General features: G+C 44.3%; 1 protein-coding gene across 1 annotated transcript in view; it reads right to left on the bottom strand.

The window, feature by feature from the left end:
* Nucleotides 1-26,853, bottom strand: part of LOC120997092 (C-type lectin domain family 2 member A-like) — a 52,174-nt gene that overhangs the window by 8,629 nt on the left and 16,692 nt on the right. The window contains exons 2-4 of the mRNA XM_040427034.1: nt 25,455-25,529; nt 23,197-23,280; nt 12,034-12,093 (exon numbers count right to left, since the gene is read on the bottom strand). Coding sequence (XP_040282968.1) covers nt 12,034-12,093; nt 23,197-23,280; nt 25,455-25,529 — 219 coding nt within the window. The remainder of the gene's footprint in view (nt 1-12,033; nt 12,094-23,196; nt 23,281-25,454; nt 25,530-26,853) is intronic.

The raw sequence follows: 26,853 nt of genomic DNA, 5'->3' as shown, positions 1-26,853 counted from the left end.
CCTGGCGTTTGTTGGATACCTGTATACTTACCTGATCCTGTTCCCTGACGATCCTTTGCCTGCTCCTCCTGTACTGCGCACTCCTCCTGGTATTTTGACCTCGGCTTCCACCTGACTATTCTTTGCGGATGTGGCGAAAATAACCTCGCCACTGGGTTTTGGAGGGGCCTGTTTGCCAGCCTTTTGCCTCAGGATTATGGCCCATACTAACTTTAAAGGAGAAGACAGACCGGCCAAATGTGACTTCCATGGAATTCGGGAACCCCTGCTCGGATCTGGGTGATTTTTGGATATGTTGTTCACCCAGATCAGAGCTATCTATGGATGTATACATTATGGGGATATGTGGGGTTTTGAGGTGTGTGACAGAACCATCTGTCTGTGGAATTGTATTGTATGTTATGTGAGGGTACCCAGATAGCTAATTTTATTGTATTCATGTAGTCTGAGTGCCATTCACCTAATAATATGCACTCAGACTTGAGCTATCTGGGGATATGTTAAATGTCTGTGTTTACTGTAAGGGTTGTGACATTGTATGTTTAAATGGTGATTTCTGTCCTGTTGTCCCCACATGTGTATTGGCGATTTCCCTTTGTCCTGAGAGATAATTGAATTACTCATCGGGTGTCTCCAGGGCAGAGAGGAGGAAACCATGATGCATTGTGGGGATGTATTGTGTCTGTGTATCCTGAATTGCTGCATATCTGTCCTGTTTCACAGTCCTCCATCTGGTCCCCTAGGGGAGTGTCCACCAGATGGGGACCTGCATAAATACGGGCGGGTAGCCCTCAATAAAGTGTTGCTGTTTTACACTCAACATAGAGCCTCGTCTCATGTGTGTGGGGATTGCTATTACGTGTATACTCCCCTGGCTATTACTCCTAGCTCTTGTAAGAGCTGTTCCTGGTTCCTGTGGTGGTATCGGTGTCGAGTGGAGTGCTTGGAGTCCTCGGGAGGCACTGGGAGCATTTATCAACTGAGGTACCCGGTCGGGGTGCCAGTGGATCCGTTACATTGGTGGCAAGCGGCGGGATCGTTCCCACAGCCAAAAGGACAGCTACAGGAGACACCATTGCCACTCAAAGAGGTCCCTGTACCGGGCTTGTGTAGGGCTCCCAAACTCCAGCTCTGAAAAAGTCTCCCATAACAAGCCAGGACCATCAAACTCCTCTCCCTCTGGCTTGTCATGCTCAGCTGTCCTGGGTAGGTACTGTGCCCCATGCCACCAGAGCGCCTGGTAGGCATCTTCCAGCCACAGCTCCTGCCATGCTAGGTGTTCCAATTTCTTTACCCATTCCTCCCGGGGCTGCTCTCCCAAGAAGGGCATCCGCAGGGCTACTCACTTCTGCAACCGCTGGTCTTCCGTGGGGAGTCTCTCGTCCCGCAGATACTCCACAATACCCAGTGCCTGGTACCAGATGCCTTTGCCGACTGCATCTCGGTCATCCATGACACCCTCATCGTACTCCACTGCTGTTTCCATTCTGGTGCTGTCAGGGTCGCTGTACTAGGACATGCGTTGCCCTCAAATTGTAAAATCCATGGAATGGTGTCTCCTGTAGCTGTCCTTCTGGCTGTGGGAACGATCCCACTGCTGCCACCAATGTAACGGATCCACTGGCACCCCGACCGGGTACCTCCGTTGATAAATGCTCCCAGTGCCTCCCGAGGACTCCAAGCACTCCACTCGACACCGATACCACCACAGGAACCAGGAACAGCTCTTACAAGAGCTAGGAGTAATAGCCAGGGGAGTATACACGTAATAGCAATCCCCACACACATGAGACGAGGCTCTATGTTGAGTGTAAAACAGCAACACTTTATTGAGGGCTACCCGCCCGTATTTATGCAGGTCCCCATCTGGTGGACACTCCCCTAGGGGACCAGATGGGAGACTGTGACACAGGACAGATATGCAGCAATTCAGGATACACAGACACAATAAATCCCCACAATGCATCATGGTTTCCTCCTCTCTGCCCTGGAGACACCCGAGGAGTAATTCAATTATCTCTCAGGACAAAGGGAAATCGCCAATACACATGTGGGGACAACAGGACAGAAATCACCATTTAAGCATACAATGTCACAACCCTTACAGTAAACACAGACATTTAACATATCCCCAGATAGCTCAAGTCTGAGTGCATATTATTAGGTGAATGGCACTCAGACTACATTAATACAATAAAATTAGCTATCTGGGTACCCTCACATAACATACAATACAATTCCACAGACAGATGGTTCTGTCACACACCTCAAAACCCCACATATCCCCATAATGTATACATCCATGGATAGCTCTGATCTGGGTGAACAACATATCCAAAAATCACCCAGATCCGAGCAGGGGTTCCCGAATTCCATGAAAGTCACATTTGGCCGACCGCAAGCATGGCTTTCCTGCCCCAAACAGTTCCACAGATTTAAGCTGTGCGGCCGGTCTGTCTCCTCCTTTAAAGTTAGTATGGGCCATAATCCTGAGGCAAGAGGCTGGCAAACAGGCCCCTCCAAAACCCAGTGGCGAGGTTATTTTCGCCACAGCGGACTCCTTTGGTACTTCTCGACTCTCCTGGTATTTATGACCCCGGCTTCTCCTGACCATTCTTTGCTTATCCCTCTGTACTGCGTTGTCCTCTTGGTTTTGACCCGGTCCATTCACTATCTGTTTTTTGTCTTGTCTGTCCTTTCCGCACGTATCCTAAGTTAGGGACTGCCGTCCAGTTGTCCCCTGTCATCAGGACTCATGAGGCAAGTAGGCAGGGCCAGGGGTGAGGGTGGAGCGCAGTGGTCACTATCCTCCCCCCTGTGTGTGTGTGTGTGTACGTGACCGTTACACTTATAAGCCCCAATTTTACTGACTGAAATGATGGAAGTATCACTGCATATGGAGGTCTGACTATTGCCCAGAGACCGTGGGCTGCTGTCACTGATCACAAAAATGGAAAAAGACACAAAGGACATGAATGTGATGTCCTGGGTGTGTCAGGAACCATGTTTTACCCTGGAGTCTATACTGAGTCATTTGCATGTTTCACTTGCTTCTTACTGACCTGTCTAATGTATGTTAGCAAGAAACAGAGGACAGATGGAAGAAAGTAAGTCCAGGTAGTAAGGCAGGATCAGACTACACAGGGTTTGTTTGTAGTCTGTTACCATGGAGACACACGCAAAAAAATGCTGACACTTTTACTTAACCACCTCCGGACCGCCTAACGCAGGATCGCGTTCCGGAGGTGGCAGCCCTGCGCAGAGTCACGCATATATGCGTCATCTCGCGATGGCCGAGATTTCCTGTGAACGCGCGCACACAGGTGCGCGCGCTCACAGGAACGGAAGGTAAGAGAGTTGATCTCCAGCCTGCCAGCGGCGATCGTTCGCTGGCAGGCTGGAGATGTGTTTTTTTTTAACCCCTAACAGGTATATTAGACGCTGTTTTGATAACAGCGTCTAATATACCTGCTACCTGGTCCTCTGGTGGTCCCCTTTGTTTGGATCGACCACCAGAGGACACAGGTAGCTCAGTAAAGTCCCACCAAGCACCACTACACTACACTACACCCCCCCCCCCCGTCACTTATTAACCCCTTATTAGCCCCTGATCACCCCTGATCACCCCATATAGACTCCCTGATCACCCCCCTGTCATTGATCACCCCCCTGTCATTGATTACCCCCCTGTAAAGCTCCATTCAGATGTCCGCATGATTTTTACGGATCCACTGATAGATGGATCGGATCCGCAAAACGCATCCGGACGTCTGAATGAAGCCTTACAGGGGCGTGATCAATGACTGTGGTTATCACTAGTGATGAGCGGGAGGTGCCATATTCGGTTTCGCGATATTTCGCGAATATTCGCATGAATATTCGTGTTATATTCGTCGAAATCGAATATTCGCAATTATTCCAATTATCGCGAAATTATTTTTCGCATATTGCGAAAATTTATCTTGATAGTATAAGGCAACGTTCCTATGCTAATGACTATGGCTAGGCTAATATGTGTATATTACGAAATTTTGTAATATTGCTCTAACTTCGTCTCTTAGAATATTACGAATATTCTAAAAGACGAAGTTAGAGCAATATTAAGAACATTTGCAAAAGTCGAAATTGCGATGCGAGTAATATAACACGAAATAGTCGCATGAAGATTTAAACTTAGCACTGCTATATTCCATATTCTAGCCTAATATGGAATATAGCTGTGTTAAGTTAGCACTGCTATATTCCATATTAGGCTAGAATATGGAATATAGCTGTGCTAAATTGAAATCTTCATGCGACTATTTCGTGTTATATTACTCGCATCGCAATTTCGACTTTTGCAAATGTTCTTAATATTGCTCTAACTTCGTCTTTTAGAATATTCGTAATATTCTAAAAGATGAAGTTAGAGCAATATTACGAAATTTCGTAAAATACACATAGATTGTATTTAAGCTAATATACTGCTATAGTAATAATTTTTAATAGTGTACATATTTTACAAAACTTAAGTTCAGAAGAGGCAAAAAAAATTACAGGAAAAAAAAGGGATTATAGCACTATATTAGCTAAATTACAATCTATATGTGTATTTTAAGAAATTTCGTAATATTGCTCTAACTTCGTCTTTTAGAATATTCGTAATATTCTAAGAGACGAAGTTAGAGCAATATTACGAAATTTCTAAAAGACGAAGTTAGAGCAATATTAAGAACATTTGAAAAAGTCGAAATTGCGATGCGACTAATATAACACGAAATATTCGCATGAAGATTTCAACTTAGCACAGCTATACTCCATATTCTAGCCTAATATGGAATATAGCAGTGCTAACTTAGCACAGCTATATTCCATATTAGGCTAGAATATGGAGTATAGCAGTGCTAAGTTGAAATCTTCATGCGAATATTTCGTGTTATATTACTCGATGCGTTCTATTAAATTGCGATGCGACTAATATAACACGAAATATTCGCATGAAGATTTCAACTTAGCACAGCTATACTCCATATTCTAGCCTAATATAGAATATAGCAGTGCTAACTTAGCACAGCTATATTCCATATTGGGATAGAATATGGAGTATAGCAGTGCTAAGTTGAAATCTTCATGCGAATATTTCGTGTTATATTACTCGCATCGCAATTGCGACTATTGCGAAATTTCGTAAAATACACATATAGATTAGATTGTAATTTAGCTAATATGGAATATAGCAGTAAGTTGAAAGCGCCACTGACTGGAGCAGCCAGGAAGCCAGGAATCCAAAGGACAGGTAAGAACAACTTTAGGGAAGTGGGAAAGAAAAAAATATAATAAAAAAAAAAAAAGAAAAAAAACGAATATTCTATTTCGCGAATATATAGAACGATATTCTAAATATTCGCGAAATCTCGAAATTGCGATATTCGAGAAAAAAATTCGCAATTCGAATATTCGCGCTCAACACTAGTTATCACCCCATATAGACTCCCTGATCACCCCCCCTGTCATTGATTACACCCCTGTCATTGATCAACCCCCTGTAAAGCTCCATTCAGACGTCCGCATGATTTTTACGGATCCACTGATAGATAGATCGGATCCGCAAAACGCATCCGGACGTCTGAATGAAGCCTTACAGGGGCGTGATCAATGACTGTGGTGATCACCCCATATAGACTCCCTGATCACCCCCCTGTAAAGCTCCATTCAGATGTCCGCATGATTTTTACGGATGCACTGATAGATGGATCCGATCCGCAAAATGCATCCGGACGTCTGAATGAAGCCTTACAGGGGCATGATCAATGACTGTGGTGATCACCCCATATAGACTCCCTGATCACCCCCCTGTAAAGCTCCATTCAGATGTCCGCATGATTTTTACGGATGCACTGATAGATGGATCCGATCCGCAAAACGCATCCGGACGTCTGAATGAAGCCTTACAGGGGCATGATCAATGACTGTGGTGATCACCCCATATAGACTCCCTGATCACCCCCCTGTCATTGATCACCCCCCTGTAAAGCTCCATTCAGATGTCCGCATGATTTTTACGGATGCACTGATAGATGGATCCGATCCGCAAAACGCATCCGGACGTCTGAATGAAGCCTTACAGGGGAGTGATCAATGACTGTGGTGATCACCCCATATAGACTCCCTGATCACCCCCCTGTCATTGATTACCCCCCTGTAAAGCTCCATTCAGATGTCCGCATGATTTTTACGGATGCACTGATAGATGGATCGGATCCGCAAAACGCATCCGGACGTCTGAATGAAGCCTTACAGGGGAGTGATCAATGACTGTGGTGATCACCCCATATAGACTCCCTGATCACCCCCCTGTCATTGATTACCCCCCTGTAAAGCTCCATTCAGATGTCCGCATGATTTTTACGGATGCACTGATAGATGGATCGGATCCGCAAAACGCATCCGGACGTCTGAATGAAGCCTTACAGGGGCGTGATCAATGACTGTGGTGATCACCCCATATAGACTCCCTGATCACCCCCCTGTCATTGATTACCCCCCTGTCATTGATTACCCCCCTGTCATTGATTACCCCCCTGTCAAGCTCCATTCAGACGTCCGCATGATTTTTACGGATCCACTGATAGATGGATCGGATCCGCAAAACGCATCCGGACGTCTGAATGAAGCCTTACAGGGGCGTGATCAATGACTGTGGTGATCACCCCATATAGACTCCCTGATCAACCCCCCTGTCATTGATCAACCCCCCTGTCATTGATCAACCCCCCTGTCATTGATCAACCCCCCTGTCATTGATCACCCCCCTGTCATTGATCACCCCTCTGTAAGGCTCCATTCAGATATTTTTTTGGCCCAAGTTAGCAGAATTTTTTTTTTTTTTTCTTACAAAGTCTCATATTCCACTAACTTGTGTCAAAAAATAAAATCTCACATGAACTCACCATACCCCTCACGGAATCCAAATGCGTAAAATTTTTTAGACATTTATATTCCAGACTTCTTCTCACGCTTTAGGGCCCCTAGAATGCCAGGGCAGTATAAATACCCCACATGTGACCCCATTTCGGAAAGAAGACACCCCCAGGTATTCCGTGAGGGGCATATTGAGTCCATGAAAGATTGAAATTTTTGTCCCAAGTTAGCGGAACGGGAGACTTTGTGAGAAAAAAATTAAAAATATCAATTTCCGCTAACTTGTGCCAAAAAAAAAAAAATTTCTATGAACTCGCCATGCCCCTCATTGAATACCTTGGGGTGTCTTCTTTCCAAAATGGGGTCACATATGGGGTATTTATACTGCCCTGGCATTCTAGGGGCCCCAAAGCGTGAGAAGAAGTCTGGTATCCAAATGTCTAAAAATGCCCTCCTAAAAGGAATTTGGGCACCTTTGCGCATCTAGGCTGCAAAAAAGTGTCACACATCTGGTATCGCCGTACTCAGGAGAAGTTGGGGAATGTGTTTTGGGGTGTCATTTTACATATACCCATGCTGGGTGAGAGAAATATCTTGGTCAAATGCCAACTTTGTATAAAAAAATGGGAAAAGTTGTCTTTTGCCAAGATACCACATGGCGATACCACATGTGTGACACTTTTTTGCAGCCTAGGTGGGCAAAGGGGCCCATATTCCAAAGAGCACCTTTAGGATTTCACAGGTCATTTACCTACTTACCACACATTAGGGCCCCTGTAAAATGCCAGGGCAGTATAACTACCCCACAAGTGACCCCATTTTGGAAAGAAGACACCCCAAGGTATTCCGTGAGGGGCATGGCGAGTTCCTAGAATTTTTTATTTTTTGTCACAAGTTAGTGGAAAATGCTTATTTTTTTTTTTATTTTTTTTTTCATACAAAGTCTCATATTCCACTAACTTGTGACAAAAAATAAAAAGTTCCATGAACTCACTATGCCCATCAGCGAATACCTTGGGGTCTCTTCTTTCCAAAATGGGGTCACTTGTGGGGTAGTTATACTGCCCTGGCATTCTAGGGGCCCAAATGTGTGGTAAGGAGTTTGAAATCAAATTCTGTAAAAAATGACCTGTGAAATCCGAAAGGTGCTCTTTTGAATATGGGCCCCTTTGCCCACCTAGGCTGCAAAAAGGTGTCACACATCTGGTATCTCCGTAATCAGGAGAAGTTGGGGAATGTGTTTTGGGGTGTCATTTTACATATACCCATGCTGGGTGAGAGAAATATCTTGGCAAAAGACAACTTTTCCCATTTTTTTATACAAAGTTGGCATTTGACCAAGATATTTATCTCACCCAGCATGGGTATATGTAAAAAGACACCCCAAAACACATTCCTCAACTTCTCCTGAATACAGAGATACCAGATGTGTGACACTTTTTTGCAGCCTAGGTGGGCAAAGGGGCCCACATTCCAAAGAGCACCTTTCGGATTTCACAGGTCATTTACCTACTTACCACACATTTGGGCCCCTAGAATGCCAGGGCAGTATAACTACCCCACAAGTGACCCCATTTTGGAAAGAAGAGACCCCAAGGTATTCGCTGATGGGCATAGTGAGTTCATGGAAGTTTTTATTTTTTGTCACAAGTTTGTGGAATATGAGACTTTGTATGAAAAAAAAAATAAAAAAAAAAATCATCATTTTCCACTAACTTGTGACAAAAAATAAAAAATTCTAGGAACTCGCCATGCCCCTCACGGAATACCTTGGGGTGTCTTCTTTCCAAAATGGGGTCACTTGTGGGGTAGTTATACTGCCCTGGTATTCTAGGGGCCCAAATGTGTGGTAAGGAGTTTGAAATCAAATTCAGGAAAAAATGAGGAGTGAAATCCGAAAGGTGCTCTTTGGAATATGGGCCCCTTTGCCCACCTAGGCTGCAAAAAAGTGTCACACATCTGGTATCCCCGTACTCAGGAGAAGTTGAGGAATGTGTTTTGGGGTGTCTTTTTACATATACCCATGCTGGGTGAGATAAATATCTTGGTCAAATGACAACTTTGTATAAAAAAATGGGAAAAGTTGTCTTTTGCCAAGATATTTCTCTCACCCAGCATGGGTATATATAAAATGACACCCCAAAACACATTCCCCACCTTCTCCTGAGTACGGAGATACCAGATGTGTGACACTTTTTTGCAGCCTAGGTGGGCAAAGGGGCCCATATTCCAAAGAGCACCTTTCGGATTTCACAGGTCATTTTTTACAGAATTTGATTTCAAACTCCTTACCACACATTCGGGCCCCTAGAATGCCAGGGCAGTATAACTACCCCACAAGTGACCCCATTTTGGAAAGAAGAGACCCCAAGGTATTCGCTGATGGGCATAGTGAGTTCATGGAAGTTTTTATTTTTTGTCACAAGTTAGTGGAATATGAGACTTTGTAAGAAAAAAAAAAAAAAAATCATAATTTTCCGCTAACTTGTGACAAAAAATAAAAAGTTCTATGAACTCACTATGCCCATCAGCGAATACCTTAGGGTGTGTACTTTCAGAAATGGGGTCATTTGTGGGGTGTTTGTACTGTCTGGGCATTGTAGAACCTCAGGAAACATGACAGGTGCTCAGAAAGTCAGAGCTGCTTCAAAAAGCGGAAATTCACATTTTTGTACCATAGTTTGTAAACGCTATAACTTTTACCCAAACCATTTTTTTTTACCCAAACATTTTTTTTTAATCAAAGACATGTAGAACTATAAATTTAGAGCAAAATTTCTATATGGATGTCGTTTTTTTTGCAAAATTTTACAACTGAAAGTGAAAAATGTCATTTTTTTGCAAAAAAATCGTTAAATTTCGATTAATAACAAAAAAAGTAAAAATGTCAGCAGCAATGAAATATCACCAAATGAAAGCTCTATTAGTGAGAAGAAAAGGAGGTAAAATTCATTTGGGTGGTAAGTTGCATGACCGAGCAATAAACGGTGAAAGTAGTGTAGGTCAGAAGTGTAAAAAGTGGCCTGGTCTTTCAGGGTGTTTAAGCACTGGGGGCTGAAGTGGTTAATGCTATATTCACTACATGAATTGAATATGAGTTACTTAGCAAATATAATTGGATCAAAATGATTTGTGTTTATCTGCCATGGCAAGCTGGCCTCCTTTAGATGGGACCCTACTCTATAATAACTCCTCTCCTTGTGCCAAATGTATTCAGGGAAAGGAGTATTTGTCTGTATACTAATCTCATTAAAACAGCCATGCTTTCAGCCTCTGTATAAATTTGAGGCATTGGTAGCTCATTAGAAGAGCAGATCTGTGGGGGTGATAGATGTCAGACCTCCGCCCATCTGATATTTATGTCCAATCTTGAGGATAGGTCATCGATATATAGAATCTGGACAACCCCTCTAAAGCTCATCTACAGTTACCCCTTAAATTACGGCAGGTGGTGTTATTCCTTTGTAACGTGGTGTTCGAGTGGTTGCCTATCTGCTCTTCATGGCTCCCAAAGCCTCACTCAGCGATGTCAAGATGGCAGCTCTAGTCCATAGATCTCTCAATAGTGTGCCAGGTAACCTACTGCGTGGAGTTCAGCATGCTCACACTGATGCTGCCTCAGGGAACAAGCCCACTCTGGTCTTTAGTTCCCTGATGCTCCTCCGATGGACAATCCCCAGGACTAACTAATCTCGCAGGACAATCGCAGGTCAACTCCAACATAGACCATCCACACACCAAAACACACCATTTATTGGCTCCTTTCTGCTCTTCTCATCAGCAGAGACATAGACCACGCCGTGGAAGTCTTATGACCGGCCTTCTCAGCTTGATAAAGGGCACCAAATTGGGCCCGAAACATTGCAATAAGCAATAAATGTCACTATGAGATTGCACTACTGGTAAAATAAATATTGAATTGAAGCTATATGCTGTCTTTGGTGTGCTGTCTCCAAACTACTAATACAAGTTACAGACCAGAGCAGAGACACTCACATACCAGCATCAGGTCCACACTGATTCTGGAACCATTTCCAATTTACAGAGAAACTGGCCATCCATGAAAAGTATACACAGTTCAAGTCCACCATATGGAGAGTCCTTACTTGTTAGTAGTCTTTTTACTTTGCGTCATGGAAGGGGTCACAGGGGTCACATATACAGGTGAAACTCGAAAAATTAGAATATCGTGCAAAACTCCATTTATTTCAGTAATGCTAATTAAAAGGAATTGCATTAATGCAGCTTAAAATTAAAAATTTGGGAAAAGGTTCAATATTCTAGGCTCAAAGTGTCACACTTTAGTCAGCTAATTAATCCATACCCTCTGAGCAAAGGGTACCTCAAAATTGTGACTTTGGGGTTTCATAAGCTATAAGCCATAATCATCCAAATTATAACAAATAAAGGCTTGAAATATCCCACTTTGCATGTAATGAGTCTCATATGTTAGTTTCACCTTTTAAGTTGCACTACTGAAATAAATGAACTTTGCACGATATTCTAATTTTTCGAGTTTCACCTGTATATGACATCCATATGACCTAATAGACATATTAGGTTTGCAGTCTGCACAAGAAAACAACTGCAGAACTTCAGGAACCCAGTTGACTCGGGTGTCAAGTTTCTAGAGATTTAGACCCCTAAAATTAGGTTTTCACCACTTCCGTCTTCTCCAACTTCATACATACAGTGTTCTATGAGTAAAACTGCTGCCTCTACTGATCCTGGGGGTCATCCGACTGATCAGGTGATCGCCAGAATGTCGATCCAAAAGGTGGATTTACACTTTCCGATTGTCAGGCAGTTCCTGCGAACGCTCATTCCTGAAAATCTGCCCATCTAAATGTGCCAACGATCACCTGATTAACGAGTGGAACGCTCATTCATCGGGTGGTCCGGTCATTCGTGCAGGCACATCAATCATCGTTTCTGGCCAGCAGCTATAGCGATCCATTGTCCTCATACTGTGAAGGAGACCGCTGCATGGAACACTTCCTTCCCAACAATCGGCTTTCTGGTAGGCGCATGTAAAATCCACCTTAAGGAAGAGCTGCTGGGTCTACACAGACCTGACATAGTTCAAACAAGGCTGAGATAGGAAAATGTGATCTGGTGATGGTAATCACTCACCGACTTCTTCTTCTCTACATGGTCTCCTGTAGATTGTTGGTCTAGTGGTGTCTCTTGCTCCTGTACAAAGAGACCAACAACACAGAAATCAGTAGACAACCCAGATCCAGCATACTCCAGAATACACAGTGCACAGTTAAGAGTGTAGAATATGGTTCAAAATAGAGTGTGGGATACAGGGTATGGGGTATACAGTGTGGAGTATAAGGCGTTTGGTATAAGACATAGCGTGCAGTTTATTGAGGGTGGGGTATACAGTGCAGAGTATGGAGCATGAAGAATATAATGTTGTGTATGTAGTGAAGCACAGAACAGAGGGCAGAGAAGTTTAGAGAGCGGGATATGGAGTTTAGGGTATAGAGGGAGGGATATGGAGCGTGGTGTACAAAGTGCAGGATACGGAGAATGAAGTATAAAGGGTGGGATATGGAGCGCGGGGTACAGCGCACAGGATATCAAGCGTGGAGTATAGAGGGTGGAGAATGAACCATGGAGTACAGAGTGCGATATATGGAGTGTGGGGTACAGTGTCTTGGATATGGAGTATAGAGGGCGGAGAATGGAGTATAGAGTGCGTGATATGGAGCAGTCCTGCATGCATTCTCCTCTAAAAAAGTGTTCCCCAGAACCGGTCCCATTACAGTCAATGGTTTCTGTTCGACTCCGTTTCCTTCAGTTATTTGCTGAATCCGGCACTTCCGTTATTTTCATTGTTCTGCTCTCATAACTCTGATGTGTAAGAGGTCTTAGTCATAGCACATGTTTGCGTTCTATTACACATAAAACCACACCGACACCCAACATTCTAATTAACACAGGCTACCCAACATTAACTCCTTCTTATCCCAGGCTGCACAGGAAGCGATTCACATGGGGAAACAGAGTTTTTAACCCCTTAAGGAATCGGCCCTATTTTACCTTACGGACTTGCCCATTTTTTGCAAATCTGACCAGTGTCACTTTAAGTGCTGATAACTTTAAAACGCTTTGACTTATCCAGGCCATTCTGAGATTGTTTTTTTCGTCACATATTGTACTTCATAGAAAAGAATAAGGGGTTGGGTCAGCACAACCTGCCTGTAGGTGCAGATCGCTATGGCGAAATACATATACAAACGGAAAATGCAAATGTGATCGCACACTACATCCAGCACTCTGCCCTCCATGCTGGATGAGACATTGGTTTATATTTTGGCCAAAGCATAGTAAGCCACTCACCGCGTCAAGGCTGTCTCATGAGTGGTCCCTAACTCTTGTTCCTACCTGTTCATGGGCCATGACAGCCACATAAAATCCAGGGAATGCAGGTCAGCATGCAAGCCAAGTACACTTTGCTTGTAACCCCGTCCGGTGCCATTACAGCTTTCATCGGATCCAGGGATGCAAGTACCAACATGCATGCTGAACCCACCATATACTTCTCCTGGAGCCAAATGGCTAATGGTAGGTTCTATACAAGCAGACTCAGTTTAATACTGACTTTAAAACCAGCCTCAAGGACAGATTAACTGGTCAGGTGTGCAATGACTCCAAGGAGATCGCCACGCCTCCAATATATACTACAAAGAAAAGAATAAGGGCTTGGGTCAGCACAACCTGCCTGTAGGTGCAGATCGCTATGGCGAAATACATATACAAACGGAAAATGCAAATGTGATCGCACACTACATCCAGCACTCTGCCCTCCATGCTGGATGAGACATTGGTTTATATTTTGGCCAAAGCATAGTAAGCCACTCACCGCGTCAAGGCTGTCTCATGAGTGGTCCCTAACTCTTGTTCCTACCTGTTCATGGGCCATGACAGCCACATAAAATCCAGGGAATGCAGGTCAGCATGCAAGCCAAGTACACTTTGCTTGTAACCCCGTCCGGTGCCATTACAGCTTTCATCGGATCCAGGGATGCAAGTACCAACATGCATGCTGAACCCACCATATACTTCTCCTGGAGCCAAATGGCTAATGGTAGGTTCTATACAAGCAGACTCAGTTTTATACTGACTTTAAAACCAGCCTCAAGGACAGATTAACTGGTCAGGTGTGCAATGACTCCAAGGAGATCGCCACGCCTCCAATATATACTACAAAGAAAAGAATAAGGGGTTGGGTCAGCACAACCTGCCTGTAGGTGCAGATCGCTATGGCGAAATACATATACAAACGGAAAATGCAAATGTGATCGCACACTACATCCAGCACTCTGCCCTCCATGCTGGATGAGACATTGGTTTATATTTTGGCCAAAGCATAGTAAGCCACTCACCGCGTCAAGGCTGTCTCATGAGTGGTCCCTAACTCTTGTTCCTACCTGTTCATGGGCCATGACAGCCACATAAAATCCAGGGAATGCAGGTCAGCATGCAAGCCAAGTACACTTTGCTTGTAACCCCGTCCGGTGCCATTACAGCTTTCATCGGATCCAGGGATGCAAGTACCAACATGCATGCTGAACCCACCATATACTTCTCCTGGAGCCAAATGGCTAATGGTAGGTTCTATACAAGCAGACTCAGTTTTATACTGACTTTAAAACCAGCCTCAAGGACAGATTAACTGGTCAGGTGTGCAATGACTCCAAGGAGATCGCCACGCCTCCAATATATACTACAAAGAAAAAAATAAGGGGTTGGGTCAGCACAACCTGCCTGTAGGTGCAGATCGCTATGGCGAAATACATATACAAACGGAAAATGCAAATGTGATCGCACACTACATCCAGCACTCTGCCCTCCATGCTGGATGAGACATTGGTTTATATTTTGGCCAAAGCATAGTAAGCCACTCACCGCGTCAAGGCTGTCTCATGAGTGGTCCCTAACTCTTGTTCCTACCTGTTCATGGGCCATGACAGCCACATAAAATCCAGGGAATGCAGGTCAGCATGCAAGCCAAGTACACTTTGCTTGTAACCCCGTCCGGTGCCATTACAGCTTTCATCGGATCCAGGGATGCAAGTACCAACATGCATGCTGAACCCACCATATACTTCTCCTGGAGCCAAATGGCTAATGGTAGGTTCTATACAAGCAGACTCAGTTTTATACTGACTTTAAAACCAGCCTCAAGGACAGATTAACTGGTCAGGTGTGCAATGACTCCAAGGAGATCGCCACGCCTCCAATATATACTACAAAGAAAAGAATAAGGGGTTGGGTCAGCACAACCTGCCTGTAGGTGCAGATCGCTATGGCGAAATACATATACAAACGGAAAATGCAAATGTGATCGCACACTACATCCAGCACTCTGCCCTCCATGCTGGATGAGACATTGGTTTATATTTTGGCCAAAGCATAGTAAGCCACTCACCGCGTCAAGGCTGTCTCATGAGTGGTCCCTAACTCTTGTTCCTACCTGTTCATGGGCCATGACAGCCACATAAAATCCAGGGAATGCAGGTCAGCATGCAAGCCAAGTACACTTTGCTTGTAACCCCGTCCGGTGCCATTACAGCTTTCATCGGATCCAGGGATGCAAGTACCAACATGCATGCTGAACCCACCATATACTTCTCCTGGAGCCAAATGGCTAATGGTAGGTTCTATACAAGCAGACTCAGTTTTATACTGACTTTAAAACCAGCCTCAAGGACAGATTAACTGGTCAGGTGTGCAATGACTCCAAGGAGATCGCCACGCCTCCAATATATACTACAAAGAAAAGAATAAGGGGTTGGGTCAGCACAACCTGCCTGTAGGTGCAGATCGCTATGGCGAAATACATATACAAACGGAAAATGCAAATGTGATCGCACACTACATCCAGCACTCTGCCCTCCATGCTGGATGAGACATTGGTTTATATTTTGGCCAAAGCATAGTAAGCCACTCACCGCGTCAAGGCTGTCTCATGAGTGGTCCCTAACTCTTGTTCCTACCTGTTCATGGGCCATGACAGCCACATAAAATCCAGGGAATGCAGGTCAGCATGCAAGCCAAGTACACTTTGCTTGTAACCCCGTCCGGTGCCATTACAGCTTTCATCGGATCCAGGGATGCAAGTACCAACATGCATGCTGAACCCACCATATACTTCTCCTGGAGCCAAATGGCTAATGGTAGGTTCTATACAAGCAGACTCAGTTTTATACTGACTTTAAAACCAGCCTCAAGGACAGATTAACTGGTCAGGTGTGCAATGACTCCAAGGAGATCGCCACGCCTCCAATATATACTACAAAGAAAAGAATAAGGGGTTGGGTCAGCACAACCTGCCTGTAGGTGCAGATCGCTATGGCGAAATACATATACAAACGGAAAATGCAAATGTGATCGCACACTACATCCAGCACTCTGCCCTCCATGCTGGATGAGACATTGGTTTATATTTTGGCCAAAGCATAGTAAGCCACTCACCGCGTCAAGGCTGTCTCATGAGTGGTCCCTAACTCTTGTTCCTACCTGTTCATGGGCCATGACAGCCACATAAAATCCAGGGAATGCAGGTCAGCATGCAAGCCAAGTACACTTTGCTTGTAACCCCGTCCGGTGCCATTACAGCTTTCATCGGATCCAGGGATGCAAGTACCAACATGCATGCTGAACCCACCATATACTTCTCCTGGAGCCAAATGGCTAATGGTAGGTTCTATACAAGCAGACTCAGTTTTATACTGACTTTAAAACCAGCCTCAAGGACAGATTAACTGGTCAGGTGTGCAATGACTCCAAGGAGATCGCCACGCCTCCAATATATACTACAAAGAAAAGAATAAGGGGTTGGGTCAGCACAACCTGCCTGTAGGTGCAGATCGCTATGGCGAAATACATATACAAACGGAAAATGCAAATGTGATCGCACACTACATCCAGCACTCTGCCCTCCATGCTGGATGAGACATTGGTTTATATTTTGGCCAAAGCATAGTAAGCCACTCACCGCGTCAAGGCTGTCTCATGAGTGGTCCCTAACTCTTGTTCCTACCTGTTCATGGGCCATGACAGCCACATAAAATCCAGGGAATGCAGGTCAGCATGCAAGCCAAGTACACTTTGCTTGTAACCCCGTCCGGTGCCATTACAGCTTTCATCGGATCCAGGGATGCAAGTACCAACATGCATGCTGAACCCACCATATACTTCTCCTGGAGCCGGACGGGGTTACAAGCAAAGTGTACTTGGCTTGCATGCTGACCTGCATTCCCTGGATTTTATGTGGCTGTCATGTGGCCAAAATATAAACCAATGTCTCATCCAGCATGGAGGGCAGAGTGCTGGATGTAGTGTGCGATCACATTTGCATTTTCCGTTTGTATATGTATTTCGCCATAGCGATCTGCACCTACAGGCAGGTTGTGCTGACCCAACCCCTTATTCTTTTCTTTGTAGTATATATTGGAGGCGTGGCGATCTCCTTGGAGTCATTGCACACCTGACCAGTTAATCTGTCCTTGAGGCTGGTTTTAAAGTCAGTATAAAACTGAGTCTGCTTGTATAGAACCTACCATTAGCCATTTGGCTCCAGGAGAAGTATATGGTGGGTTCAGCATGCATGTTGGTACTTGCATCCCTGGATCCGATGAAAGCTGTAATGGCACCGGACGGGGTTACAAGCAAAGTGTACTTGGCTTGCATGCTGACCTGCATTCCCTGGATTTTATGTGGCTGTCATGGCCCATGAACAGGTAGGAACAAGAGTTAGGGACCACTCATGAGACAGCCTTGACGCGGTGAGTGGCTTACTATGCTTTGGCCAAAATATAAACCAATGTCTCATCCAGCATGGAGGGCAGAGTGCTGGATGTAGTGTGCGATCACATTTGCATTTTCCATATTGTACTTCATGACACTGGTAAAATGAAGTTAAAAAAAAAACATTTTTATTTATTAAAAAAATTGCAAATTTACCAAAAATTTGTAAATAAATTGCAAATTTCCAAGTTTCAATTTCTCTACTTCTATAATACATAGTAATACCTCCAACAATAGTTATTACTTTTCATTCCTCATATGTGTACTTCATGTTTGGATCATTTTGGGAATGATATTTTACTTTTTGGGGATGTTACAAGGCTTAGAAGTTTAGAAGCAAATCTTGAAATTTTTCAGAAGTTTTCAAAAACCCAATTTTTATGGACCAGTTCAGGTCTGAAGTCACTTTGCAAGGCTTACATAATAGAAACCACCCAAAAATGACCACATTCTATAAACTACCCTCCTCAAGGTATTCAAAACAGATTTTACAAACTTTGTTAACCCTTTAGGTGTTCCACAAGAATTATTGGAAAATAGAGATACAATTTCAAAATTTCACTTTTTTTTGCAGATTTTCCATTTAATAATTTTTTTCCAGTTACAAAGCAAGGGTTAACAGCCAAACCAAACTCAATATTTATTGCCCTGATTCTGTAGTTTACAGAAACACCCGATATGTGGTCGTAAACTGCTGTACGGGCACACGGCAGGGCGCAGAAGGAAAGGAATGCCATACGGTTTTTGGAAGGCAGATTTTGCTGGACTGTTTTTTTTGACACCATGTCCCATTTGAAGCCTCCCTGATGCACCCCTAGAGTAGAAACTCCATAAAAGTGACCCCATCTAAGAAACTACACCCCTCAAGGTATTCAAAACTGATTCTACAAACGTCGTTAACCCTTTAGGTGACAACATGTTCCATTTGAAGCCCCCCCGATGCACCCCTAGAATAGAAACTCCCAAAAAGTGGCCCCATTTTAGAAACTACAGGCTAGGGTGGCAGTATTGTTGGTACTAGTTTAGGGTGCATATGATTTTTGGTTGCTCTATATTACACCTTTTGTGAAGCAAGATAACAAGAAATAGCTGTTTTGGCACCGTTTTTATTTCTCGTTATTTACAACTTTCATCTGACAGGTTAGATCATGTGATATTTTTATAGACCAGGTTGTCACGGATGCAGTGATACCTAATATGTATACTTTTTTTTATTTATGTAGGTTTTACACAATGATTTCTTTTTTAAAGCAAAAAAATCATGTTTTAGTGTTTTCCATAGTCTGAGAGCCATAATTTTTTCAGTTTTTGGGCGATTACCTTGGGTAGGGTATAATTTTTGTGGGATGAGATGACGGTTTTATTGGCACTATTTTGGGGTGCGTGTGACTTTTTGATAGCTTGCTATTACACTTTGTGATGTAAGGTGACAAAAAATGGTTTATTTAGCACAGTTCTTATTTTAAATTTTTTACGGTGTTCATCTGAGGGGTTAGGTTATGTGATATTTTTATAGAGCCAGTCGATACAGACGCGGCGATACCTAATATGTATACTTTTTTTATTTATGTAAGTTTTACACAATGATTTCATTTTTGAAGCAAAAAAAATCATGTTTTAGTGTTTCCATAGTCTGAGAGCCATAGTTTTTTCAGTTTTTGGGTGATTATCTTAGGTAGGGTCTCATTTTTTGCGGGATGAGATGACTGTTTGATTGACACTATTTTGGGGTGCATATGACTTTTTGATCGCTTGCTATTACACTTTTTGTGATGTAAGGTGACAAAAAATGGTTTATTTAGCACAGTTTTTATTTTTTACGGTGTTCATCTGAGGGGTTAGGTCATGTGATATGTTTATAGAGCCAGTCGATACGGACGCGGCGATACCTAATATGTATACTCTTTTTTTTTTTTTTTCTATTTTTTACCAATTTTTTCAACGTTATTTGGGGAAAAAGAAGTTTTTGTTTATTTTGAAACTTTTAATTTATGGGGGAGAAAACTTTATTTTTTCAACTTTTTTTTCACTTTTATTTTTTGTCCCACTTTGGGACTTGAACTTTTGGGGGTCTAATCCTTTACAATGCATTCCAATACTTCTGTATTGGAATGCATTGGCTGTATGAGTAATACTGTGTGTATTACTCATACAGCTTCCGGCCTGTGAGATCCAGGGGGCTGGATCTCACAGACTCGTCACCGACAGGCAGCGCGATGCCTTCCTTAGACATCGCGCTGCCTTCCATGCCATCGTGTCCCCCCCCCACAGCCGCATGGGGACCCGATGGCACCGCCCGCCGCACCCGCAGGTAAAAGCCACAAACCGCAGGTCTGAATTGACCTGCGGTTTGCGGCGATCGCCGATACGGGGGGGGGTCACATGACCCCCCCTGCATTGTGACAGGATGCCCGCTGAATGATTTCAGCGGGCATCCTGTTCCTATTAACCCCCGCCGCGCCGCAATCTACTTTTAAACTTAGGACGTACCGGTACGTCCTGAGTCCTTAAGGACTCGGCAAACATGGCGTACCGGTACGTCCTAAGTCCCTAAGGGGTTAACAGACAACAAATTTCCACATAAATAGAAAAAAAATCTAATCACAAAATACAGAGTAGCTACACTTTGTGGAGAGCTGATCTTGACTTCATATTTTCATTTTTATTGGTTGTGGAGTATAAAGTGCAGAGTTTGGAGCTCAGAGCGTCGAGTGTAATTCGCAGAGAGTAGAGCGCACCATGTATAGAAAGCAGTAGAGCGCAGAGAGTAGAACATATAGTGTAGAGCAAACAGTGTATATTGTGGAGTGTAGATTGTGGAGTACTGAGTTCCCAGTGTGCTGACTATAGATTGTGGAGTGTAGAGCGCTGACAATAGATTGTGGAGTGTAGAGCGCTGACAATAGATTGTGGAGTGTAGAGCGCTGACAATAGATTGTGGAGTGTAGAGCGCTGACAATAGATTGTGGAGTGTAGAGCGCTGACTATAGGTTCTGGAGTGTAGAGCGCTGACTATAGATTGTGAAGTGTAGAGGGCTGACAATAGATTGTGGAGTGTAGAGCGCTGACTATAGATTGTGGAGTGGAGAGCGCTGACTATAGATTGTGGAGTGTAGAGCGCTGACTATAGATTGTGGAGTGGAGAGCGCTGACTATATATTGTGAAGTGTAGCGCACTGACTATAGATTGTCGAGTGTAGAGCGCTGACTATAGATTGTGGAGTGTAGAGCGCTGACTATAGGTTCTGGAGTGTAGAGCGCTGACTATAGATTGTGAAGTGTAGAGGGCTGACAATAGATTGTGGAGTGGAGAGCAATGACTATAGATTGTGGAGTGTAGAGCACTGACTATAGATTGTGGAGTGTAGAGCACTGACTATAGATTGTGGAGTGTAGAGCGCTGACTATAGATTGTGGAGTGTAGAGCGCTGACTATAGATTGTGGAGTGTAGAGCGCTGACTATAGATTGTGGAGTGTAGAGCCCTGACTATAGATTGTGGAGTGGAGAGCACTGACTATAGATTGTGGAGTGGAGAGTGCTGACTATAGATTGTGGAGTGGAGAGTGCTGACTATAGATTGTGGAGTGGAGAGCACTGACTATAGATTGCTGTCACAGACATTCCTGTCACAGGTGCCAGGAGATCAGTGAGACTGGCAACACATGGTTTGATCTGACAGGTTCCTTGTGGATCAATTCATGTCTGTGTTGTTTCTGGTGATGGCCACACCCCTTGCCTCAGGTGTTGCTTATGTGGTCATTTATCCTTCCCTATTTATTGTGTCTTCTCCCACCATGCTGTGCGGTTTATAGCTTCAGTCTGGTTTTGGATTGCTGGTGTTTGGATCTCGGCGGAGTTCCTGTGCTTTCATTGCCTTTTGAAGTTAAAAGGTTTCTGTGATTTAACCCTATTAAACTGGCTGACATTAGCGATGTGCTAATGTCAGCAGACCCTAACTCTACTATTCTTATACTTACTGATAGCCCCCTTACTACACAATTTTAACTTTTATGATATGCAAATTCGCCTCTAGGAGCAGGGGGGTCGTTGCTCCTGCACCTTGAGGCTCCGTTCTTCTATCTTATGTCACGCCCTGCCATCCTTGATTGACAGGGCCAGGCAGCGCTTGTCTCCTCCTGCCGGCCAGGTAAACGGCACTGCGCAGGCGCGAGATTTATCCACTGCAGGAAAAGATGAACGCAGGCCCTGTCAATCAAGAATGGCAGGGTGTGACATGAGGTGGGAGAACGGAGCCTCTAGGTGCAGTAGCAATGCCCCCCCCCCCCGCACTTAGAGGCTAATTTGCATATCATAAAAGTTAAAATTGTGCAGTAAGGGGGCTATCAGTAAGCATTAGAATAATAGAGTTAGGGTCTGCTGACAGCACATCGCTAATGTCAGCCAGTTTAATAGTGTTAAATCTGGTGACAGAAACCCTTTAAGTGTCTTCTTTCCCTTTGGTTTATTGTTCGGGTTATCTTGTGTTGCTCTTTTCCCTTTCATTTGCGTTTAGGCCTGAGGGAGACTCCTGTTCGTCCTACCGTTTGGAGGAACAGGTTGTCTCTTGTCCTGACATTAGTACCAGGATCCTACAGGGAGAATCAGGACTTTAGGTTCCTGTGTATGAACTCACCTAACTCTGGGGTCAGTTCATATTGGCAGTCAATCAGGACCTTGATTAGGGTTTCTCTAGGAGGTGACCAGCTCCTTTTCACTAGTGTCCAGGCCTTTACCCCTCACCCCTTTCCATCCTACGTTCGGTGTGAGTTTCCCACCCACACCGAAACATGACAATTGTGGAGTGTAGAGCGCTGACTATAGATTGCAGAGTGTAGAGCGCTTACTATAGATTGCACAGTGTAGAGCGCTTACTATAGATTGTGAAGTGTAGCGCGCTTACTATAGATTGCACAGTGTAGAGCGCTTACTATAGATTGCACAGTGTAGAGCGCTTACTATAGATTGCACAGTGTAGAGCGCTTACTATAGATTGTGGAGTGTAGCGCGCTTACTATAGATTGTGGAGTGTAGCGCGCTTACTATAGATTGCACAGTGTAGAGCGCTTACTATAGATTGCACAGTGTAGAGCGCTGACTATAGATTGCGGAGTGTAGAGTGCGGAGTATAGGGCGAGTTATTTTCGGAATGGATCTTTTAACCACTATGTAAATACAGATGCAGCAGCTCTAAACCTCATTGTGATCTCCTGTCACAAAAGCTATTGAAAAAGTCACTAAAGTCTCCTGCTGTTACTTATTTTCCTGATTTCATCGCTCAGTATCGTCGCACTGATTACATAACTTTTTTGTTTTTCCAGCAAGTAACAGTCAAAGTAAGTAGCAAATAGTCTGGTCCTAGTTTTGGGAGGTTAGCATAAATATCTGAGTATCATTTCTGGGGCGTTTGTCAGGGTTGTGCCCATACATGTTCCAGCCACAAGAACATGGGGAGGTCACCACCATTACTTACCTTGTCAGCCTCATCGATCTCGCCCTGGTTCTGATCATTACTTCTATAAAAATCTTGGATATTTGGAGCACTGGGATAATGCATCTGTAGGAAAAACCAACAGGAGACACTCAGAGAGGCCATTATGTCGGTTGTCAGGTATATAACCACTTTTACTGTAAAGAACCCCTTTCCTATGCACAACAAATACTTGCTGTATAAGGCCTCATGCACACGACCGTTGTGTGCATCCGTGTCCGTTGTTCCATTTTCCATGATTTTCTGCAGACCCATTGACTTTCAATGGGTCCGTTGAAAACTCGGAAAATGCACCGTTTGTAATCCGCGTCCATGATTCGTGTTTCCTGTCCGTCAAAAAAATATGACCTGCCCTATTCTTTTGACGGACAACGGTTCACGGACCCATTCAAGTCAATGGGTCCGTGAAAAAACACGGATTGCACACAAGATTGCCATCCGCGTCCGTGATCCATGTCCGTAGGCAGATCCGTCTGCATACAGCTTTTTGAGAGATGAGTTTTCACAAACTCAGATCCAACAGTATATTCTAACACAGAGGCGTTCCCATAGTGATGGGGACGCTTCAAGTGCGGATCACAGCCCCCTGTAAGAGATCGGGTGCTGCCAGGCAGCAGGGGGCAGTCATGTACACAGTTCTTAGTATATTCTAACTTAAAGCGTCCCCATCACCATGGGAATGCCTCTGTGTTAAAATATACTGTCGGATCTGAGTTTTCACGATGTAACTCAAATCCGATGGTATATTCTAACATAGAGGCGTTCCCATGGTGATGGGGACGTTTCAAGTTAAAATATACCATCGGATTGGAGAAAACTCTGATAGGGACTCCTGACTTTACATTGAAAGTCAATAGGGGACCGATCCGTTTTGCAATTGCACCAAATTGTGTCAACGTCAAACGGATCCGTCCCCATTGACTTGCATTGTAAGTCAGGACGGATCCGATTGGCTCCGCACGGCCAGGCGGACACCAAAACGACTTTTTTTTAAACTTTCCTTCATGTCTGGTGATCCTCCAAAAATCACGGAAGACACACGGAAGAAAAAACGGACCGTGAAAAAATACTGTCGTGTGCATGAGGCCTAAAGAAACTTCTTATATAGTAACTGTTCTCACTAAGAAGAACCCTTTATGTAAGAACTGCTTACTATATGTAACAGCTGCTTTTACGATAAAGACCTCGTCTTGTACATAACTGTTTTTACTGTAAAGAATACTTTACTAATGCATAGTAACCCCTTTTAATGTAATTCCTCTCCCCCACACACACTATACTCATACTGCTAAGAATGTGTAGTTTTCAGGCCACTACACCCTCGCAATAGACTGACAGGTCATATAACTTTTCAGGTTGTGCTGAGTACACTGGAGCTAGGATCAGCCAGAGGACAGAGATATCTGGTGGGGATAGAAGAGTCTGGAGAAGTTTGGAGGGGGAAAGATGGGTCTGGAGGGAACAGAGAAGTCTAGTGGATAGAGAGTATCTGGAAGGGTCTAAAGAGGAAAAGAGGGGATGAGCAGACAAACGGGTCTGGAGAGGACAGAGTGGTTTGGAGTGGACAAATGAGTGGACATAATGGTCTGGAGAGGACAGAGGGGTCTGAAGAGGACAGAGGTGTATGGAGAGGACAGAAGGGCGGACAGAAGGGTCTGGAGATGATAGAGGGGGGAGAGAGATCTGGAGAGGACAAAGGAGAGGATGGAGGGGTCTGGAGAGGGCAGATGGGACAGAGAGGTGTCTGGAGAGGATAGAGGGGTTTGAAGAGGACAGAGGGGTCTGGAAAGGACAGAAAGGAGGACAGAGGGGTCTGGAGAGGACAGAGGAGGGGACAGAGAGGTCTGGGGATGATGGAGGAGAGGGTGGAGGGGTCTGGAGAGGACAGAGGAAAGGACAGAAGGATGTGGAGAGAACCGAGGAGATGATGAAGGGGTCTGGAGAGGACAGAAGTGTCTGGAGAGGACAGCAGGGTCTGGAGAGGATGGAGAGGTCTTGAGAGGACATAGAAGAGGGGTCTGGCGAGGACAGAGGAAAGGACGGAGGGGTCTGAGGAAGACAAAGGAGAGGACAAAAGGGTCTAGAGAGAAAAGTGGAGAAGAAAGAAGTGTCTGGAGACGACAGAGGTGTCTGGAGAGGACAGAGGGGTCTGGAGAGGATGAAACGTGTCTTTAGGAGACATAACACAGTACAGTCCATTCTCCCCAATAGAAGAAATACCAGTAATAACTGGTCCTTACCTGTGAATGGCAAGTTAATTGGGGCTCATTGTCCAAATCACGCACAGATGAGGAGTGTAATCTTTTCCTGCTGGGCTGGAGGGATAAAGTGTCAGATTATATATAACGTCTTATCCATCATTTATCACAGTTGTATTATTAAACATTATACCCTCCTCAACATTGAAATTGTAACATCAAGAAGGAAAAGTCGTAGCATTATGGAAATCACAGGATCGATAGACATGGAAATGATTAAAAAATGGAAACAAAAAATTCAGAACATCTCGATTGACTCAGTATGAGCACCACACACAGAAATACCCGCACGTCCACACCTTGACTGCTATCAATGATGTTATTAATGGTTGTCTGAGGAATGTTCTCCACGCTGAATACACTTGTGCATGCAAATCATCAAGATCCGCTGCTGGTAGCTCCAGCTGACCAATGATGTCCCAGCTGTGCTCGATGGGAGACAAGTCTGGAGATGCTGCAGGCCATGGTGGCATGTTTAGGACACGCAGGTGTAGTGTACGGGGACTGTAATGCCCGTCACTACAAAAGTGTCACTTGGTGTGCTGTCGTCCCTCCTTAGTCATGGGAAGTTGGTATATGTCAGTTTTATAAAATGTCATGTAATGCAATGCTATGTAATTCCCTGTTACTGTGAAACTTGCATGTACAGGCCTGCTAGGGGTGTCATTCCAGCTCTTAGTCAGTAGAGGGAGCTAGGGAGCCCTAGTTTATATAAGGCCCAGTCAGGGAAGTGAAAGGGAGACGGAGTCTAGTGTCTGTAATCTACAGTTGGAGATTAGACAATGTCAGAGACAAGTCCAGGCCTGAAGCCTGCTGTCCAGGAGAAGATTTCCTCCTGAATTCCCATATGCAGAAACAGGAATATCTTAGCTAAAGAGCCTGAGGAAGCAGAGAGAGAGACAGAGGCAAAAACTCAAGAAAGCAAGAGGTACTCAAGATAACAGAGGAGGTACTTTATGAAGCTAGAACCAAGGATATATGCCAGAGCTAGGCTATTGGGCCTTGGGGAAGATATGCTACATTCCAGGATCAGTCAGAAATAGAGTGCAAGCTCCTGTACTGCAAGTCCTGTGTTTAACACTCTGTAATCACCTTGCTAAATCTGTAATTGCCTGCATCAACCGTATTGCAAAATCGACTGTATGCCAAGGAACTGCGATTCCATTATTATCTCTGCATGAAAACTACTAAAGTTGGAGTTCTGTTTTAATACCACGTGTTCCTCAAGTTATTCCTGCTATCAGCAAACGGCGTGCCACCGTTTAACTGGCACTGGCGTCACGAACAATTTGCTACCATCACCTGCCATTGCAGAGAGTCAGCCGTCTCAGGTTAGTGTCATTGCACTACTACACCCAGAAACTCTACTACACACAACTTG

This window comes from Bufo bufo, chromosome 4, assembly GCF_905171765.1.
Source record: "Bufo bufo chromosome 4, aBufBuf1.1, whole genome shotgun sequence".
Classification (NCBI taxonomy): domain Eukaryota; kingdom Metazoa; phylum Chordata; class Amphibia; order Anura; family Bufonidae; genus Bufo; species Bufo bufo.
Note: the sequence above shows the minus strand (reverse complement) of the source record. Positions and strands in the feature narration are given on the sequence as shown.